Source organism: Ictalurus furcatus, chromosome 14 (genome assembly GCF_023375685.1).
Source record: "Ictalurus furcatus strain D&B chromosome 14, Billie_1.0, whole genome shotgun sequence".
NCBI classification, from domain to species: Eukaryota; Metazoa; Chordata; class Actinopteri; order Siluriformes; family Ictaluridae; genus Ictalurus; species Ictalurus furcatus.
Window position 1 is genome coordinate 20,786,204 of NC_071268.1, and position 16,682 is coordinate 20,802,885.

Below are 16,682 nucleotides of genomic sequence, written 5' to 3' on the forward strand. Positions count from 1 at the left end.
CTCGGTAACCAAGGCAACGCAACACAGTCTGAGCATCTGATTCATGCTGCTGTTTCGAAGCAGACAAAATTTGGTTTGAACTCGGCAATAAATTAGATTTTTCATTTATTTCATGATGTAATTAACTTGGAGACGACGTAGAACAATTAATGCAAAAAACTTTTAAATGTGTCTCAAAGCGTTTAAATGTTCATTAGTAGCCAGCTGAATATTTTGATATGAAAATATGTCCGACATTTTTGTTCAGTGTTATCTAGTGTAAACGTTGAACCACTCTGTACTTTGGTTGTTGTTGTTGTTGTTGTTGTTATTTTTATTTTTATTTTTATTTTTTACACACCGGAAAAATAACCAGAAGGCGGAACTAGCTGTTTCATTTTCAGTTGGCATTTGCTTGGGTGGTTTGAATCAATGATGGATGTCCGGATTGTCCAATCAAATGACGTGATTCTGTACTTCCTCTAAGAGGACCACCCATTGTGTGTCAACTCGTCTTCTCTTGGTTTTGATTGGACAGGTTAAGTCTGACGGACAATAATGTCGACCAATGGCTTGACGCGTGGCCTATGATTGGTGTTCTCTGAATTTTAAATTACTTAAACCGTTTTGAGCGGGTGCCTCGAATAGACGACTTTATATTATACCTGAGAGTAATCGCTGTTGTTTTTGTAGCGCAGTGGGTTTTTGAATGTTTATGACTAAAGGAGACACGGGGCCAGAAGAAGACCTCAAGTGAACTATTAGGCTTGTTTTTTTCCCCCCATAACAAAAGGTAGAATGGTTCGGTGTTTCTCTGAAGTTGATAGTATGTTAGCTTTTTGTTGGTAGTAGTGTTAGCAAAGCTTCTACGGTTTGCAAAGTATCTCATTAATGTTTGCTTAGTAACGATATCGCGACGCTTTTTTAAGCAGATATATTTTAAAATGGTGTTTGTTTGTGTTTTGAGTTATGTATTAATATTTACTTTGCTCCTAATGATTAAGACGCAATGCTAAGGTTTTTTTTTACTAGCTAGCTAGTTACTCTCCGCTAACTAGTTAGCTACAATAAAAATAACGCCTTGACTAATAAGATAGGTAATTAGACAAATAATGTTGTTGTAATTTTATATGAACACATCTTATTTAGCCATCACAGAATGAGTTTGGCAGCAACCGGAAAGAAACATGAACTTGTCTCTAATTTAAGGTTAAGCTAAAACTAGATGAGTGGATACAATGGTGTGGTCCAGTTTTTATGGCATAATTCTCAAAGAAATGACTAAATCCTGATCTTTGTCATATCTAGCTCTAATAAATATCCTGACGGTTAATGTTGACAGTCTTGTTTTTATTTTAACAGTATATTCCTGTTTATGAAGAAGTATTTTAAAGGGGTCAGTGTATATGAGGTCGAATCTCCTTTCAGTAACGTGATCTACAGTTCTGCTCCTGAGCGAAACACATACATCATGTCCATTGTGCATTTCCATAATCTGCTGGGGGGTTTTTATGTTGTGCTTTGTTTCTTAGTTCTGACCTCATCCCTCATTCGATAATCTCATTTCATGTTTGTTTGTTTTTTTTTTTTAAGGGACGCAGCCATGAGTTCCCTGCCGGAAGCCACGCGTTCCCTCGTGCAGGTGTTCAACGGGAAGCTGCAGGAGTTCACCAACGAGATTGAGAATATTCACATGGTATGGCTGGAAGAGATTCAGCAGGAGGCTAAGCGCATGTTCTCCAGGTATACAGTGCAGATTTGACTTGCAAGTGAAGTGAAATGAAGCAAAGCGAATGCTGCTGTTTCTGTCGTGCCTAAATACGTTTTCGTTACTGTACAGATTGATCTTTGTCGTCATGTGGAGATGAATTAATTGTCTGGGTTTGTCTTGCAGCGACTTCAGCACAGAGCCAGAGCTTATGCCAAAGACTCCATCGCAGAAGAAGACGAACCGCAGGAGACGCGTGTCCACAGAGCTCGGCGAAGCTCGTAGCAAAAGACGGTGAGTGGTATAAGATTGTACCGTTGAATCTGTGTGCACAAGAGTTTAATTGCACTTGAACTTATTGAGTTTGTGTACTATATGGCAGAAGTAATGCAGTATTTAAACGTGGAATTCGGCAACTGTTTGTTGTTGTTTTGTTTTTTTTTACTCATTTCAAGAAAAACCTTTGGTTAATTTTTATAGCCTGTTTTACAGCTATTTGTTGGAGCACAAACAGTAAATCATTACGAATCTTTAAAGTTATTGTGTGCCAATCTTTTTTTTTATGATTAAATTTTTTTTCTTTTCAGTTTCTCTAAGGGGAAGCGCAGTAACCTGCGACGTTCCTCAGTCCAGCTCACTCTAAATTCAATCTCTGAGTTGGTGGTTACACAAGCCCCCAATGACAGTACTGACAGTGTGGTTGAGGAGCCTGCTCGCCGCACACGCCGCAACAAAGCCGCCGCGGCTGCAGACAGCGAGCCGGTCAAACGTAGCACACGCAACAAAGCGGCTGCCAAGGCAAAGGAGCAGGCTGAGAAGGTGGAGGAGGTGCTGGCAGCTGCTCCACAGTCACCTGAGAATGTTGCAAAGGAAAAGGAGCACTCGGTTGAGGAGTCGAGCAGCTCTTCAACTTCTGTGCAGACACTGGTGTCTGAGGCTGTGGTGAAAATCCCCTCGGTTGAACGTCTTTCTGCTGAGAAGCTACTCCAGTGCTCTCCCTCTCCAAACCGCTACGCACAGAAGATTACCATAGCAGCTGCAGGTGGCCAGGCGTCGGCGAGGAGCTCAGCCCGACACTCCCTCGTAGTGCGGCGTTCTCTGGCAGGCCTCAGGCACAGCATGACTCAGGAAGCAGTGCGTCGTGCTTCTCGGCGCTCGTTTCTGAAGAAGAAGGCCAGGCTGGGCAACTCGACATGCAGCAGCACCATCAGTGGTGAGAGCCACTAAGATTAGCAAGCAGGAAGATTAGCCAGATTTCTATCCCAGTTGATTTTTGGCAAAAAAAAAAATTTTTTTTTAAATCTTTTAGCAATTTGAAATGTAGGCAATAGAAACAGTATCAAATAGTGTGTAACATTAAATTTATTGGATACATTTGTCCATTAGTGAAATGATTTGGGAGCATTTTGACAGGAAGAAAACTGCAGTTACTGACTGTAAAGTACAGCACATTAAAACGGTAGAGGTTATAATTCCTTTGTGTGACGTCAGGCTATGCGGATCTTATGTGGAAGTTATACACTTTGGCGATTTGGTAAGACACGGTCATAAAGAACATTGTAAATCAATGCACTGTAGATCAGTGGTCTGTTTTTGTTTGTGCAGCTACATCTAGTGGTGTGACGGAGGAGGCAGGAAAGTTTACTATATTATTGGTTTAAATGTGTCAAATACGTTTTTTTTTTTTTGTTGTTTTTTTTTACCAACACAGGAAAAAAAAAATGGATGTCTGGTTGCTGCAGGAAGTGATGTCGCCACATAAAGCATTTTTATCACAGAACATCTTTTTAGTGGAATAGAGCTCCTGGCATTTTTTTTTCACATTCCGTGCGTGCTTAAACATGTTGGGAGCTTAACTATGGATTTTGTTAGAAATGGTTGCATTAAATATGTCACTTAACAGTTGTGATTTTACAGAAATGGGAGCATCAGTTCATAGCGATACTCTTGTTAACATGGACGTCAGACTCTGATTCCAGGGTTTGTCATAACCCCGTTACAGATGAGGGATTTTGATTTTGTTCCATTGGTAATGATTTACAATTCCAAATCCACTTCTTTCCCATAACAGAAAAGGGATGAACAGATCCCATCTCAGAAACGGCATCTTTTTATTACCGGATGGAATTCTGTAGTTGTGTGTGTGTTTACTTGCATTCGAGCATGACGCACACTTGTTACAGTGTTAGAGTACACTGTTTACAGAAACATTCTACGCATTTTGATATGTTTTTGTAGTATATTTGAGCTTAAACATGGCTCAGACCTTCATTGCAGAGGCCAGTTGTGATTTAAATTGTGATTATAAGACTAAATACATATCATCTTGTATTGCTGCTGCATATAACTTCATTGCTGATGTTTGAGTTAGTTTTTTGTGTGTGTAGGGGACGTGTCTGTGGATGTAGAACCAGAGGAAAATGACAAAGCGGTGGAGGACAGGATGGAGGAGTAAGTCAAAACTTTGCTTTTTTTCCCCCCTGATTTATTTTTTGGCTTTTTAAGTATATACATGGTGGTGCTGATGTATCAGCAATGAATCACCGCCTCTTTTGCAGGGTGGTTGGTGAGGAAGAGCCAGCAGCAGAATCGAACACTGAAACCGAGGCAACCCAGCCTGAGGTAATGATATTCATTAGTGCTGTCACTTTAAATTTCACTCATGAGATGTTAAAATTTCATCTTGACCTCTACATTGCAGGCACAGAAGGCATTCTTGTTTTTAAAATTCAAGTAAATTTATGAAATATTTGATGAAAGTTTTGACCTAAAGTCAAATAATAGGGTCTAATATGCTACAATAATTATGACAGTCTTTTATTTTCCTCAAATTTCTGATTTAAATATTAACAAAGACTAAGTATGTTTTCCATAAGTGATGGTGTGCAAGTAGTTGAATTCAAACAGCTACTTATTGAAGTTGTTCTAGCTTCACCCAAGTAATTACAAACAAATCTGGAACATTACCATATCTGATAACATTGATATTGGTGACTTTTATTTAATTCTTTCTTTCTTTGCTTGTGAATCTTAATTTGTTTTGCCTTCCATGGTTTGTAAATCCAACAGTGTAATGCTACTGCTAGGGCTGTGGCAATAGTCAATATATCAACTTATCGCACGATATATGGAAATGAGCACAACCATTTTTACTGGCGCGATATATTGTGATTGATCATTTTTATAATTGAACATGAAGATTATATTCATTTTTATATAAAAATGAATGTCACTGACATTTTAGTCGATCGCGCTGCCTCTGTCATCTCATCTGCTCTCTGTGGCGGAGGCGGGGCTCTGGCAGCAGATATGGCCTGTTGAGGCATCTGTGCGAGGCACTTTAGAAGTCTAAACTGACTTTGTTAAACATTTTACTTTTTGTTCTTGTTACCTTGCACTTTTTTGTTAACATAAAATGATAATAATAAATACACTTGTTAAGGTGTATTTATTATTTATTTGTTTTATTTATTGGCGGCTGTGGTTCAGGCGGTAGAGCGGGTTGTGCACTAATCGTAATGTTGGCGGTTCAATTCCCGGCCCATGTGACTCCACATACCGAAGTGTCCTTGGGCAAGACATTGAACCCCGAGTTGCTCCTGATGGCAAGTTAGCGCCTTGCATGGCAGCTCTGCTACCATTGGTGTGTGTGTGAATGGGTGGATGAGACGCACTGTAAAGCGCTTTGGATATAAGTGCGCCAGTTTACCATTTATTTAGGATATATATTTTTGGACATTCCAATGTCTAAATATTCTTAAGAATTAAACGTTCTTTGAAAAAGTGTACTTTGCATTATTATGCTATTATATTGTCATTATATAATCAGTGGCATAAAATGGTCTTAAAATGACAATCGTTTAGCGCAATTTATTTTGGGACAATATATCACACAGCAAAAAAAGTAGTTATCGTGACTGTCCTAGCTACTGCTGACGTTTTCTGTGAGCAGGTTTTGATCACTAAATTTTTTACATTGAAGTTCATATTTTAAATTAATCGGACAGCCGTCGATCTCTATGCCGCTGGAATGCACTTTAAGTTCATTTAAAATCCATGATCTCTTAGCAGTTAGCTTTTACACACTTGAGTGATTTTAGAGGATTTTCATACACGTGTGTGTGCAATTTATCAGGAGTCTGAGCCCATGAAACCAGTAGGTGAGGCTGTTCCCATACTGGCGAATGATGAGATGACCACATCTCCCAGTGTCCAAGAAAATTGCCGCTTTACGCGCTCCATGGCCCAGCCCTCAGGATCAGGTGTGTGCCTCCTATTCATTGTTAGACTGGCTGTTAAAGCCTCTATTACAAAAACTGGAGCTTAGGCCACACAGTAAAACAATACCTATCATCAAGAAAGCTATTGCTTCAGGTGGTGTAGTTTAACAGTCTAGTAATAAAAGTCCTGAAAGGGGTGTAACAATGTTTTTGTTTATTTATTTATTTATAGATGACAGTGGGAAAAACAGTCAGGATGATGTTCGGTGAGTGTGCTTTACTAAGACTTTAGGTTTTTCTTTTTGTTTAGCTTTGTCATCTGTGATCGTGTATACTAAAGATTGCATATTTTAGGGCGTCTCGCTCAGCTACCAAACGTGCAGCTGCAGAAGCAGCAGCAGAAGTACTCAGCACCCCCAAGAAGAAGCACTCTCCTCCTAAGAAGTGCATGACTGTAAGACACCTTCCATAATTAACCAATTATAATGCATGGAATTATTATTTTTTTCCTTCTAAAATGTCCCCTTAGTGCTGATCGAGGCATCAAATATAAGCGATGTTAACACTATAATTTTGCTGACTATAAAATTTGTGAATATCGAATAATGGTGAAAACTAAGATTACTTTTCTGAAAACACCAATAGGCCTATTTCACTCCCCCTTTTCGTCTCACGAGATGTACTGATGGGGAGGGTCTGTTTACACATCATTAGCAAAATGGCAACAGCAAGCGACACTGGTTGGAACGAGACACAGTAGAGGATGATTTTGTATATATTGCGTGTTTTACTTCAGTGTAAAATAATATACTTGAAATGCTATCAACTAAACCATTTTCTTTAGTTTTATATTAGTACATTTTAAATAAATATGATTAAGTCTTCCTTTTGTGAACATTTAGTAAAAGGCGGTCACTAGTTCTAGTCTTTTTTTATTATTTATTTATTTAATTAATTTAATTTATTAATTATTGTAAGCTGTGTTTTTGCACTCAACATTTTGTATGTGCTTTGTAACAATAGCTGTTTTATCCAAACCATGTTTTGTTTTTTAATGGGGGGGCAAAAGAAAATCACCACTTTTTTTTTTTTTTTTTTTTCTTGCAAGAATATCGAGATGTATATTGAAGAGAGTCCAAATTTTGGGAGGAAAAAACATGTCGAGATATCAAATATTTAGGTACATCAATCATCAATATATAAATGTCTGTTTTTTGTTCTATAACCTAAATGTTAGTTTATCTGGAAATTGTCGACTTTCCTTGGTCTAGTCTTTGGTTGGCTACATAGCTTTTTTTTTTTTTTTTTTTTTTTTTTTTTCCCCCTTCTTCTAATATTATGGCCGTTTACAGGGCATCACACCCGGCATGCGCTCCTTCCTGCACACAGTGCAGAAAAACCAGCTGCTGATGATGACTCCAAGCTCTCTTGGTCGTACCTCTGTCATGAAATCCTTTATTAAACAGAGCGGAAAGCTCGAAGTCAAGGTAACAGTCTGTTCACCCTACACACACACTATTAATGCTAAAAATTCACTGCTTATCAAGGTCTTTCACCGAATAGTTGTGGGTTTGGAATTGTTAAAAGATATTTGATCATTGTTAATCAGCTAAAAGCATATGCAGCACACTTGCTGAGCTAGTAATCTTGCTCTTCTCTGTTCCAGCAGTTGAGTGCTGGCTCAGTGGTAAGTGCAAACTCTGGTGTTGGTGTAAGCCATTGTAACTTTATCTCTGGTGTATGTGCACATGTACATGTCAATGGGTGCTTACCTTTTATTCGTCTAACCTTTAGGGGTGTAACCTAAAAGTTCGCTCCGTTCACAGTCCTGTTTAGTTCTCAGTATTTGCTTTGATGTTTTTGTTGGTCTTAAAATCTAGTGTGATTGGGATATTGTGCTGTGGCTCGCATGTTTAGCACTGACCAGATTCTGCACAATTTGGTATGTTCACGTATCAAATAACACGTACCACGTTGTTGCTTGTGCACACTCAGAAGTAGGTATGAGGTGGGCGTGGTTTAACACAGAACATGGTGGAAGGAGCTGAGCTTTATCTAGTGCCTTTCCACTTGACACTGTAGCATGGCTCGATGTGGGGAAAACTACCTTTGATCGAACATTTTGTCAACATTTTCACTGCCATGTAAGCAGTGCTATATCCTTGCTGAATTTGGTTCTCCTCTCTGTCCAAGTACCAAGTAAGTCTACCAGGGACTTGCAGGTGGACCTAAAAGCATCCACTGATTGGTCACATTTCAGTCATCCTGTTAGTGTCTGGGGTCACTTCTCCAGTGTCGTAGTAGTGTAGTAAACATGGCAAAGTTTATTTTACTTGCCACGTTTTTTGGCTGATTTAGCATGTTCACATCTAACATTTACAACATCAACATTTAATGTCAGTTTTATCAATCATTTCAATTTCTATTTATTCATTTACACACACTGTTTCATTGCAGTTTAGCTTGATTTTACACACGGTAATGTGCAAAAGTTTTAGGCACATGCAAAGAAATGCTGTAGAGCAAATATGCCTTCAAAATAATTTTCTCCGTTTAAAAAAAAAAAAAAAATCACATTCTGTAAAGAAAGGTAATAAATGAAAGTCAATATTTGGTGTGACCATAAAAATGGTCTCTGGTACAATTTGTGCAGTTTGATAAGGAAATGAGCGGTAAGTTTTACTGAGAATCTTGCAGAACCAGCCACGGTTCTTCTGGAGACTTTAACTGTTGCACTCGCTTCTTATTTTTGCAGCAAAACTCAGGAGCCTTCATTGTGGGGTTTTTTTTGGGGGGGTGGCTCATGTAATATGCTGCTTTCTTTACAGATATACAAACATTTTTCTGTAACATTTAATTTTGTGCTAGAAAACGAATGTTTGGGAATCTAAAATGCTTTTGTGTAAAATTTAAGTTTGTTCTAAAAAAAAATTAGGATGCCTAAAACCTTTGCACAGTACAGGTACCCCTTTTTGTTTCCGCCATCTTCTAGCTTGCCTAAAATGTCTCCCTATTCACTTTGTCTACACCCTGTATAAGGTATAACATAATGATGTACATCCTGTCTAGTGCCCTATATATCTAGTATAGAATTACATTTGCACTTCAGCCACAGAACCTATGCATATCTAAATTTATATTTTTATTTTTATATATTCATAACAAATTTGGCACATTTGTTATGATGTGCATTCTGTCATTAAATCAGGTGAAAAGACGCTATTGGTTGAAATTCTAGTGCATAGTTTTGCACCATTTAATCCGTTCATTGTCAAACCCCCGCCCCCCCCCCCCCCCCCCATATGGGACAAGGGACTTGTATTTTGTCTATGCATATAGGTTTATTAAAGATCTTACTGAAACATTGGTGTATACTTGGCTGTGCTTTACTACTCCAACACATGGCTGCACTTGGGGGAGGGAACATTTACTCATTTAATCATCCTCATTTCCACCCATTAACTTCTCACCAAAATCACTCCATGTCTGTCTGATTTGGCACCATGTATATCTGTTTGTTGTTACTCTCACTGACCTACGTCCTCTTCTGTCAGGAGCGGGAGCGACAGAAATGGGACGCCCTTAACAAGAAGATTGAGCAAGAAAATGAAAGAAAGAAAAAGCTGGAGGAGGAGAGAAGGAAGAAACAGGAGGAACTGAAAAAGTATGGAAGTCAAAATATATCTATCTATACATGTGTGTTTGGGTAGTGTACATTGTAAAGGTGGTTTCTTTTTAGGAAACGGGACGAGCGTTTGAAACGTGTAGTGGAGGCCCGGGTGAAAGGAGAAAAGGAGAAAGAGCAGGAAAAGAAAAAGAAAATAGAAGAGAAAATGGCACAAATAGAGAAGAAACATGACATGGTTGGTTGTTCAGTTCATCACTTAAAGGTTTTTTTTTATGCTTATTAAGTTACATGTGCAGTTTGTAGGTTTAATTGTCCACGATAAATTATTTGTATTAAGAGGCTTTGAACAGGTTTGTGAGAGTCTGGATTGTAACCTTTTATTGTCCTGTCAGCTGCGTGTGGAGCGGCTCGCTGAGGAGAAAGCAAAGAAAAAGGTGGCAACGAAGCGTCAAGAGGAATTGGAACTTCGTAAGAAACAGGAAGAAGCGGCTCGGAAGAAAAAGCTTCAGCAAGCCGTGAGTCCACTTGTACACCCTCAACCCCACTGCATGAAAAACTCTTTACAGTATACACCCTCAACCCTATTTAATTTTCTCAGTTACAGAAGCTGTTTCTTACCTTTCTTACTTTGGAACAAAATCATCTTTTAAACAAAATGTGACACTTTAAAAATTTCTGTGTAATTATATTTGAGTAAAAACATTATACTGAAATCAGTGTGTACATGCAAAGTGCAAGTTTATCTATTTATCTAGTGTCTGGTAGTTGTACTTCCATCAATTCTCCTATATTCAGTGTAGTGCTAAATTTTAAACATTAGTTGTGGGTTGGCTTGTTTTTTGGTTGTTTTGGGATTTGTTTTTTCACGTTCTTTCTCATTTGGCTAATACAACAATGCCATTGCTTTGGTCTGTGCTGTCCTCAGGTGGGCTTTGGTGGTACTGCAGAGATGCCATCAATAGTTTGTAAAATAATTGTTTAATTTCACTAATACCATATTTTAATTTTTGTTGATATTCTCATTTACACACTAAAATAATAGTAGGCTATGTGAAAAGCTGAATAGGCAGCCTCTTGATTAATCAGTGCGATGGTTTTATAGCTTTTGAGGACCCTTTTGTTCATCAGTGCTGATGTGCTACAACCATAACTGCATTTTTAATTGTAGATTAGTTAACTGATGCAAGTTAATACCCGCTTCCTTCAGTTCCACTTAACCGTGTGTGTGTGTCAGTCAATCAAAACCTAATGTTTCATTTGGGCAAAATGTGAAGCAAGAGCAGTCATGTGTCTTCAGTGTAGGGTTATATACAGTGCAGTGAAAAAAATGCTGATTACTTCTGTTTTTGTGTATATCTTGTACTAAATTGTTTCAGAAATAAAACAAAGGCAACCTGAGTAAAAACAAAATGCAGTTTTTAAATGATAATTATTTATTGAAGCAAAAAAACTTATCCAATACCAACTGGGCCTGTGTGAAAATCTGTGCCCCCGTAGTTAGTAATTCACCAAATCTATGAAATTGCATTCCTTATGGGGTTCAGCTGGACTAGACAGAACCAGGCCTGATTACTGCCAGCCCTTTTCAATCACATCAACACTTAAATAGAAATTTTTCCACAGCATGAAGTTGGTTAAAAGGTCTTACCCAGTAACACACTATGCCAAAGTTTAAATAAATTCCAGAAGTTATGAAGAAGAAGGTGATTGAAATACATCAGTCTGGGAAGGGTTACAAATCTATTTCAAAGGCTCTGGGACTCCAAAGTACCACAGTGAGTCATTATCTTCAAATGGGAAAACCTCAACACAGTATTGAACCATCCTAGAAGTGGCTAACCTTCCAAATTCCTCCAACAGCAGAGCAACTACTCATCCAGGAAGTCACAAAAGAGCCAAGGACAACATCAAAGAACCTAAAGACCTTGCATCAATGAAGGTCACTATTCATGACTCCACTATCAGAAAGACACTGTGCAAAAATGGCATCCATGGAAGTATGGTGAGGTGAAAACCACTTCTAACCCAGAAGAACATAAAGACTTGTCTGAATTTTGCCAAAACACACCTTGATGATCCTCAAACCTTTTGGGAGAATGTTCTGTGGATTGATGAGTCGAAAGTGTTTGGAAGACAGGGATCCTGTTATATCTGGTGTAAACCAAACACTGAATTCCACAAAAAGAACATCATACCTACGGTCAAGCATGGTGGTGGAAGTGTGATGGTGTGGGGATGCTTTCAGGGTCTGGGTAACTTGCAATAACTGAGGGAAACACAAATTTTTCTCTCTACCAGAAAATCCTAAAGAAGAATGTCAGGTCTTCAGTCTGTAAGTTGAAACTCAAGCGCAACTGGATTATGCAGAAGACAATGATCCAAAGCATAGGAGTAAATCCTAGTCCTAGAAACAAGTGAAAGATTGAGCTCCAGTTATTGTAAGTGTTTGGTTGCAGTTATTGCTGCTATAGGTGGAACAACCAGATTTTAAGTTTATGGGGGCAGTTAGTTTTTCCACATTGGTGATGGGTGTTGGATAACTTTTTTTTTATTTTACTTTTTGCTTTAATATTAAATAAAAACTGTATTGTGTGTTTACTCAGGTTGCCTTTGTTTTATGATTAATTTTGTTTGAAGATCTAAAACTATTTTGTATGAGACACAAAACCAGAAGAAATCAGGATGGGGCAAATACATTTTCACAGCACTGTATGTTCAGTAACCTGATTTTAAATTGGAGTGATTTGATGACTTGGGTTTTTAGATGCATCACATGCATTGCAACATTTGTGTCCCAGTCTAGTTTATAATCTCGGTATAAACTAAATATTTTCCCCAACCTTCCAAATAATTCAGTCATTTTTAAAACTGTAGTAGTTGTACATGAATAGTGTGAGCAGATTAAAAGCTGCAATCCTTCTAGGACCTTTTTCAGTCCAATCCACAACTGAACTCGGGGCCCTAAGAAATTCTGTATATTTTGAGAACAGATCTTAACTTGATTTTTACTCAAGTATTGAGAGAGGGGGGGGGAACTTGTAAGCTTAACAAAGGTTTTGATGTTTCCTGAAACTAGGTGTTGTGGGGTTGCTTTATAAGGTGACTGCATCCATCCTTACTGGATGTGACTCTGAAAAGTGTGTTCTTTCCCAGGAGGAGGAGGAGCGGCGACACCAGGAGCTGTTGGCCAAGCGTAAGGTTGAGGAGGAGCGGGAGAAGGCACGCAAACAAGCCGAGGCTGCTCGTGCTCTGGAGCTCAAGAAGGAGCAAGAGAGGGAGCGGGAACGCGAGAGGCAGCGTGAGGAGAGAGAGCGGGAGCGAGAACGACAGGCTGCTGCTGAGAGGTTGGTGCTGAAAACCCACCAAGTCTGTATATGGGGTTTTTTGGGGGGTTTTTTTTTTTTGGTTGGTATTTTTTTTTCTCCCCCACACACAATTTGATTTTCGTTGGTATTGGGGGGGATTTTTGTTTATTAACAAAAGCATGTAATAGATAATTAAACTGTGTTTCAGGGAGAGGTTGGAGCGTGAGAGAGTGGAGCGGGAGAGGGCCCTAGCTCTTCAGAAGGAACTGGAGAGAGCGGCCAAGGAGAAAGAGAGGAGAGAGCTGGAGGAGAAGAGGAAGAAGGTCAGTGTCTGTCCTCTGCTCCTGTAATTCTTTTGTATGGGACTTTTATTTATCAGCCAATACACCTTGTATAATAGTAGCCTTAAAGAAAGCATTCACATCTTGTTGTAACCCCACTAGGTGGTGGGGTTATGTTTTCAGTTGTGCATCCATTCAAGGATTCTCTTTAGCATGATATCTCAAGAAGGAGTGGTTGAATGTTTGTGGAATTATCACTGTAACCAGCATATGAACTGATTATATTTTGAACTGAATCGATCCAAATCAGTATCACAGCAAGGTCAAATGTCTGAATTAGTTTTTCTTCAGTAGCTACCTTTTAGTATATTTTAAGGGCATTTCATGCATACAAATTTTCAGTTAGTGTGTGGTGTTTATTTAGGAAGAGGAGCAGAAAAGGGCTGAGGAGGAGAGAATGGCCCAACAGAAACGTGCTGCTGCTACTGCTGCACCCCCTACAGTCACTGTATGTACTGGTTTAGTAGTAACTGTAAGCCTTCGTGCTACCTTACCGTTACTTGTGTTGTAATATTTTTTCCCTACTTTTTCAGACTGTTGTAAACCTGCCTGTCAGCAAAGCTCTTAATACTGCAATTACACACAGTCCTGCACTAAATGTTACAGTAGATCTTGAGGTAAGTCCTCTTCTACATGTTCTGCCAGATCATTCAGCTTATTTTCAGATATTACTGTTATTCACTTGTTTGTCTCCTTCAGCATTCAGTCATGAATACTCCTGCTGGCAAAGGGACCGCTCATAACAAGACTATTGATAAGGGAGCAGGGCTTAATGTTACTGTAGATGTAGAGGTAAGTTAACATTTCTCAATTCAGATTAATGATTGTTTATTAATCTGGTAGAGTTCTTACCATACCAGAATTTCGTAATACGTAAAGGTTAACGAGGCCTGAAAACTGAATTAATCGGCACTTAAAGGCTTTATTGATGTAACTCGAGTTCAGTAAGATTTACATGCCAAAATAACCTTGCAGCTGTAGGGAACTGCTGAAATATTTATTACTACAGACTGACTGCTTATAGATTTTTCATAGAATATCAAGATGTTCTACATTAGCACCATAGTAATGCATCACAGCTCTCACTGTGTAAAATAGTTTCTTCATTCCTCATAAGTGCATTGATATATTTGTGCGTAATTGTGCTTATTAAGTCAAACAAAGCTGTTCTCTAAAATATGGTAACGATTTGTGTGTTCAATGTCAAATTCCTTAGATTTGTGTTATTGTACAGATTGTTAAAGTGATGTGTCTGGGTGATGTTTATTGCTTCTATCCTACAGAAGTCTCCTCAGTCCTACCAGATTACACCTAAAGGCAAGAAGGTTGAGGTTTTGGTCAATCCAGAGGACTATGGCATGGACCAGAACAGTGATGACTCAACAGATGATGAGTCAGCACCCAGGAAACCCATCCCTTCCTGGGCTGAGGGTAAGATTTCAGCACCTGTGTGCGGTTCTCTGGAAGTTTATAATTCTACCTTCCTCATTACTTTGAGAAAGTATTACTTTTACAAAGCAATTTTTACAAAAGAGAGTTTAAACAAAATATATGATGTATTTTGTATACAGGTATGCAGCTTCAGCAAGCTATTATGAAGCAATATTATGACCCAGTGGATCTGCACTCCTACTTTGGGGTTGTTGAGCAGCCCAACCTGGAGAAGATTTTCCAAAGGAGCAAACCACGCTTCTTCAAGCGCACAAGCTCTGCTGTCTGGCACTCCCCTCCACCCATGGGTGCCATGCCCAACTAGCTGGGAACTGTCTGTTAGAATTTGTTGTTGTTTGTCTATTTCTCTGTTTTTTGTTTGTTTGTTTTTTAAATATGAAAGCATTTTAGATTTTGTGTTTATATAAAACATTTGGATTTCACATAAATAAAGTGCTATAAAAATGTATCAGAGGTAGAGTAATAGAAAATCCAAAAAGGGTTTTACAACACAATGCTGTGCACCCTGACCCCACTCCATTATTCTTCCACTTATATTTTAACCTACAGTATTTCGCAATACTGTTATTTAGTGCTGTTAGTAACTGGGGCCTTCGTACATCTGTTATGAAATGGCATGGCCACTTTGGGATACAATCTTATGGGTTACAGAAATCACTGTATGTATGTAAATTTTTGTTTTTGTTTTTTCATTTAAAATATGCCTCGGAAAAGAAATGGTCAAATGCTGCCTATATATTTCTGTAATGGTGGGGGGGGAGTTTTGAAATTTATTTTTGTTAAGTAGGCTAAGGTTGGGGGGGGGGTGTTTTGTGTGTCTCTCAACCCCCACACAAAAGGTGTGGAGCTTTCCTCAGACTAATTAACAAGTAATTAAATTAATAATCTAAGTAATTAATTGTGACATTATGATTAAAAAAAAAGTGAGAACTTGGTCCCAAGAGACTGTGTCTCAAAAATCAGCATTCATGTGATGAGAGAGAGAGAGATAGATAGATAGATAGATAGATAGATAGATATACACAAATACAATAATATAGATGGTATATTGTTTATGCAGAGTCATTATACACTCTCTAGCACTAGTGGGAATATCTGTGCACCTATTCATTCAGGCAATTATCTAACCGTGTGAGTGCAGTGCAAAGAAATCATGCAGTTACTGTCCAGCAGCTTCAGGTAATGTTCACATCAACCATCAAAATGAGAACTTGAATGTGATTTCAGAGATTTCAATATAGAAAAAAAAAAACAACCAATGAGCATCAGTTCTTGTTGAAATGGCAAGATGAACAAGAGCACCAGAGTAACTCAGATAACCACTCTGTACAATTGTGGTAAGCAGAAAAACATCTCAGCATGACACTTCAAACCCTGAGGTGGATGTGCTACAACAGCAGGAGACCATGTCAGATTCCTCTTCTGTCAGCCAAGAACAGAAATCTGAGGCTGCAGTGGGCACAGGCTCACCAAAACTGGAAAAATGTCACCTGGTCTGATGAATCTCGATTTCTTCTGAGGCACACAGATGGTAATGTCAGAATTTGGTGAAAACAGAATAAATTTATGGACCCAACCTGCCTTGTGTCAACAGTCCAGGCTAGTGGAGGTGTAATGATGTGGGGAATGTTTTCTTGGCACACTGAGCCTGTTAATACCAGTTATTACTTAAATGCCACAAGCTATTTGAGTATTGTTGCTTACCATGTGCCACAGAATGGGCCCATACACAAAATATACCATTTTTTAAAGCTCAATAGGAATACGAATAGTGGCAGAACGTTTGAAAAACTCACCTCCAGTCACATTACATCTAAATCCTACAGGCAGGGTCATGTCACGCATGCTGAGTTTTTCAAATGTTTTGTCACTATTCGTAGACCACAATGACTGTAAGTCATTCTCTTCAAATGCTATTGAGCTTTAAAAAATGGTATATTTTGTGTATGAGTCCATTCTGCAGTGAAATTAATGTCCAATTTAAATGTGATTTAATAGCTTATTTTGATAAATATCAAAAATCTAAAAGGTGTTTCTCATACCTGACAC

At 38.6% G+C, this 16,682-nt stretch overlaps 1 protein-coding gene across 5 annotated transcripts; it reads left to right on the top strand.

Moving 5' to 3' along the window:
* The first annotated feature begins 3 nt into the window (after positions 1–3).
* On the top strand, positions 4–15,570 carry incenp (inner centromere protein). 5 transcript variants are annotated; one of them, XM_053640803.1, is made up of 21 exons: positions 4–73; positions 1,573–1,722; positions 1,874–1,981; positions 2,275–2,900; positions 4,075–4,138; positions 4,246–4,309; positions 5,823–5,949; positions 6,140–6,173; positions 6,262–6,361; positions 7,260–7,394; positions 7,574–7,594; positions 9,462–9,571; positions 9,647–9,770; positions 9,928–10,050; positions 12,689–12,879; positions 13,049–13,163; positions 13,546–13,629; positions 13,715–13,798; positions 13,881–13,973; positions 14,465–14,612; positions 14,753–15,570. In XM_053640803.1, exons 2-21 carry the CDS (start codon positions 1,583–1,585, stop codon positions 14,935–14,937), a joined length of 2,676 nt encoding a protein of 891 aa, XP_053496778.1. In that variant the 5' UTR covers positions 4–73; positions 1,573–1,582; the 3' UTR covers positions 14,938–15,570. The 5 variants fall into 5 exon arrangements, with proteins under 5 accessions (XP_053496778.1, XP_053496777.1, XP_053496774.1 ...); XM_053640802.1 differs by lacking the exon at positions 4–73 and adding an exon at positions 97–772 and having other exon boundaries at positions 14,753–15,568; XM_053640799.1 differs by lacking the exon at positions 4–73 and having other exon boundaries at positions 785–1,722; positions 14,753–15,569.
* Positions 15,571–16,682: the final 1,112 nt, after the last annotated feature.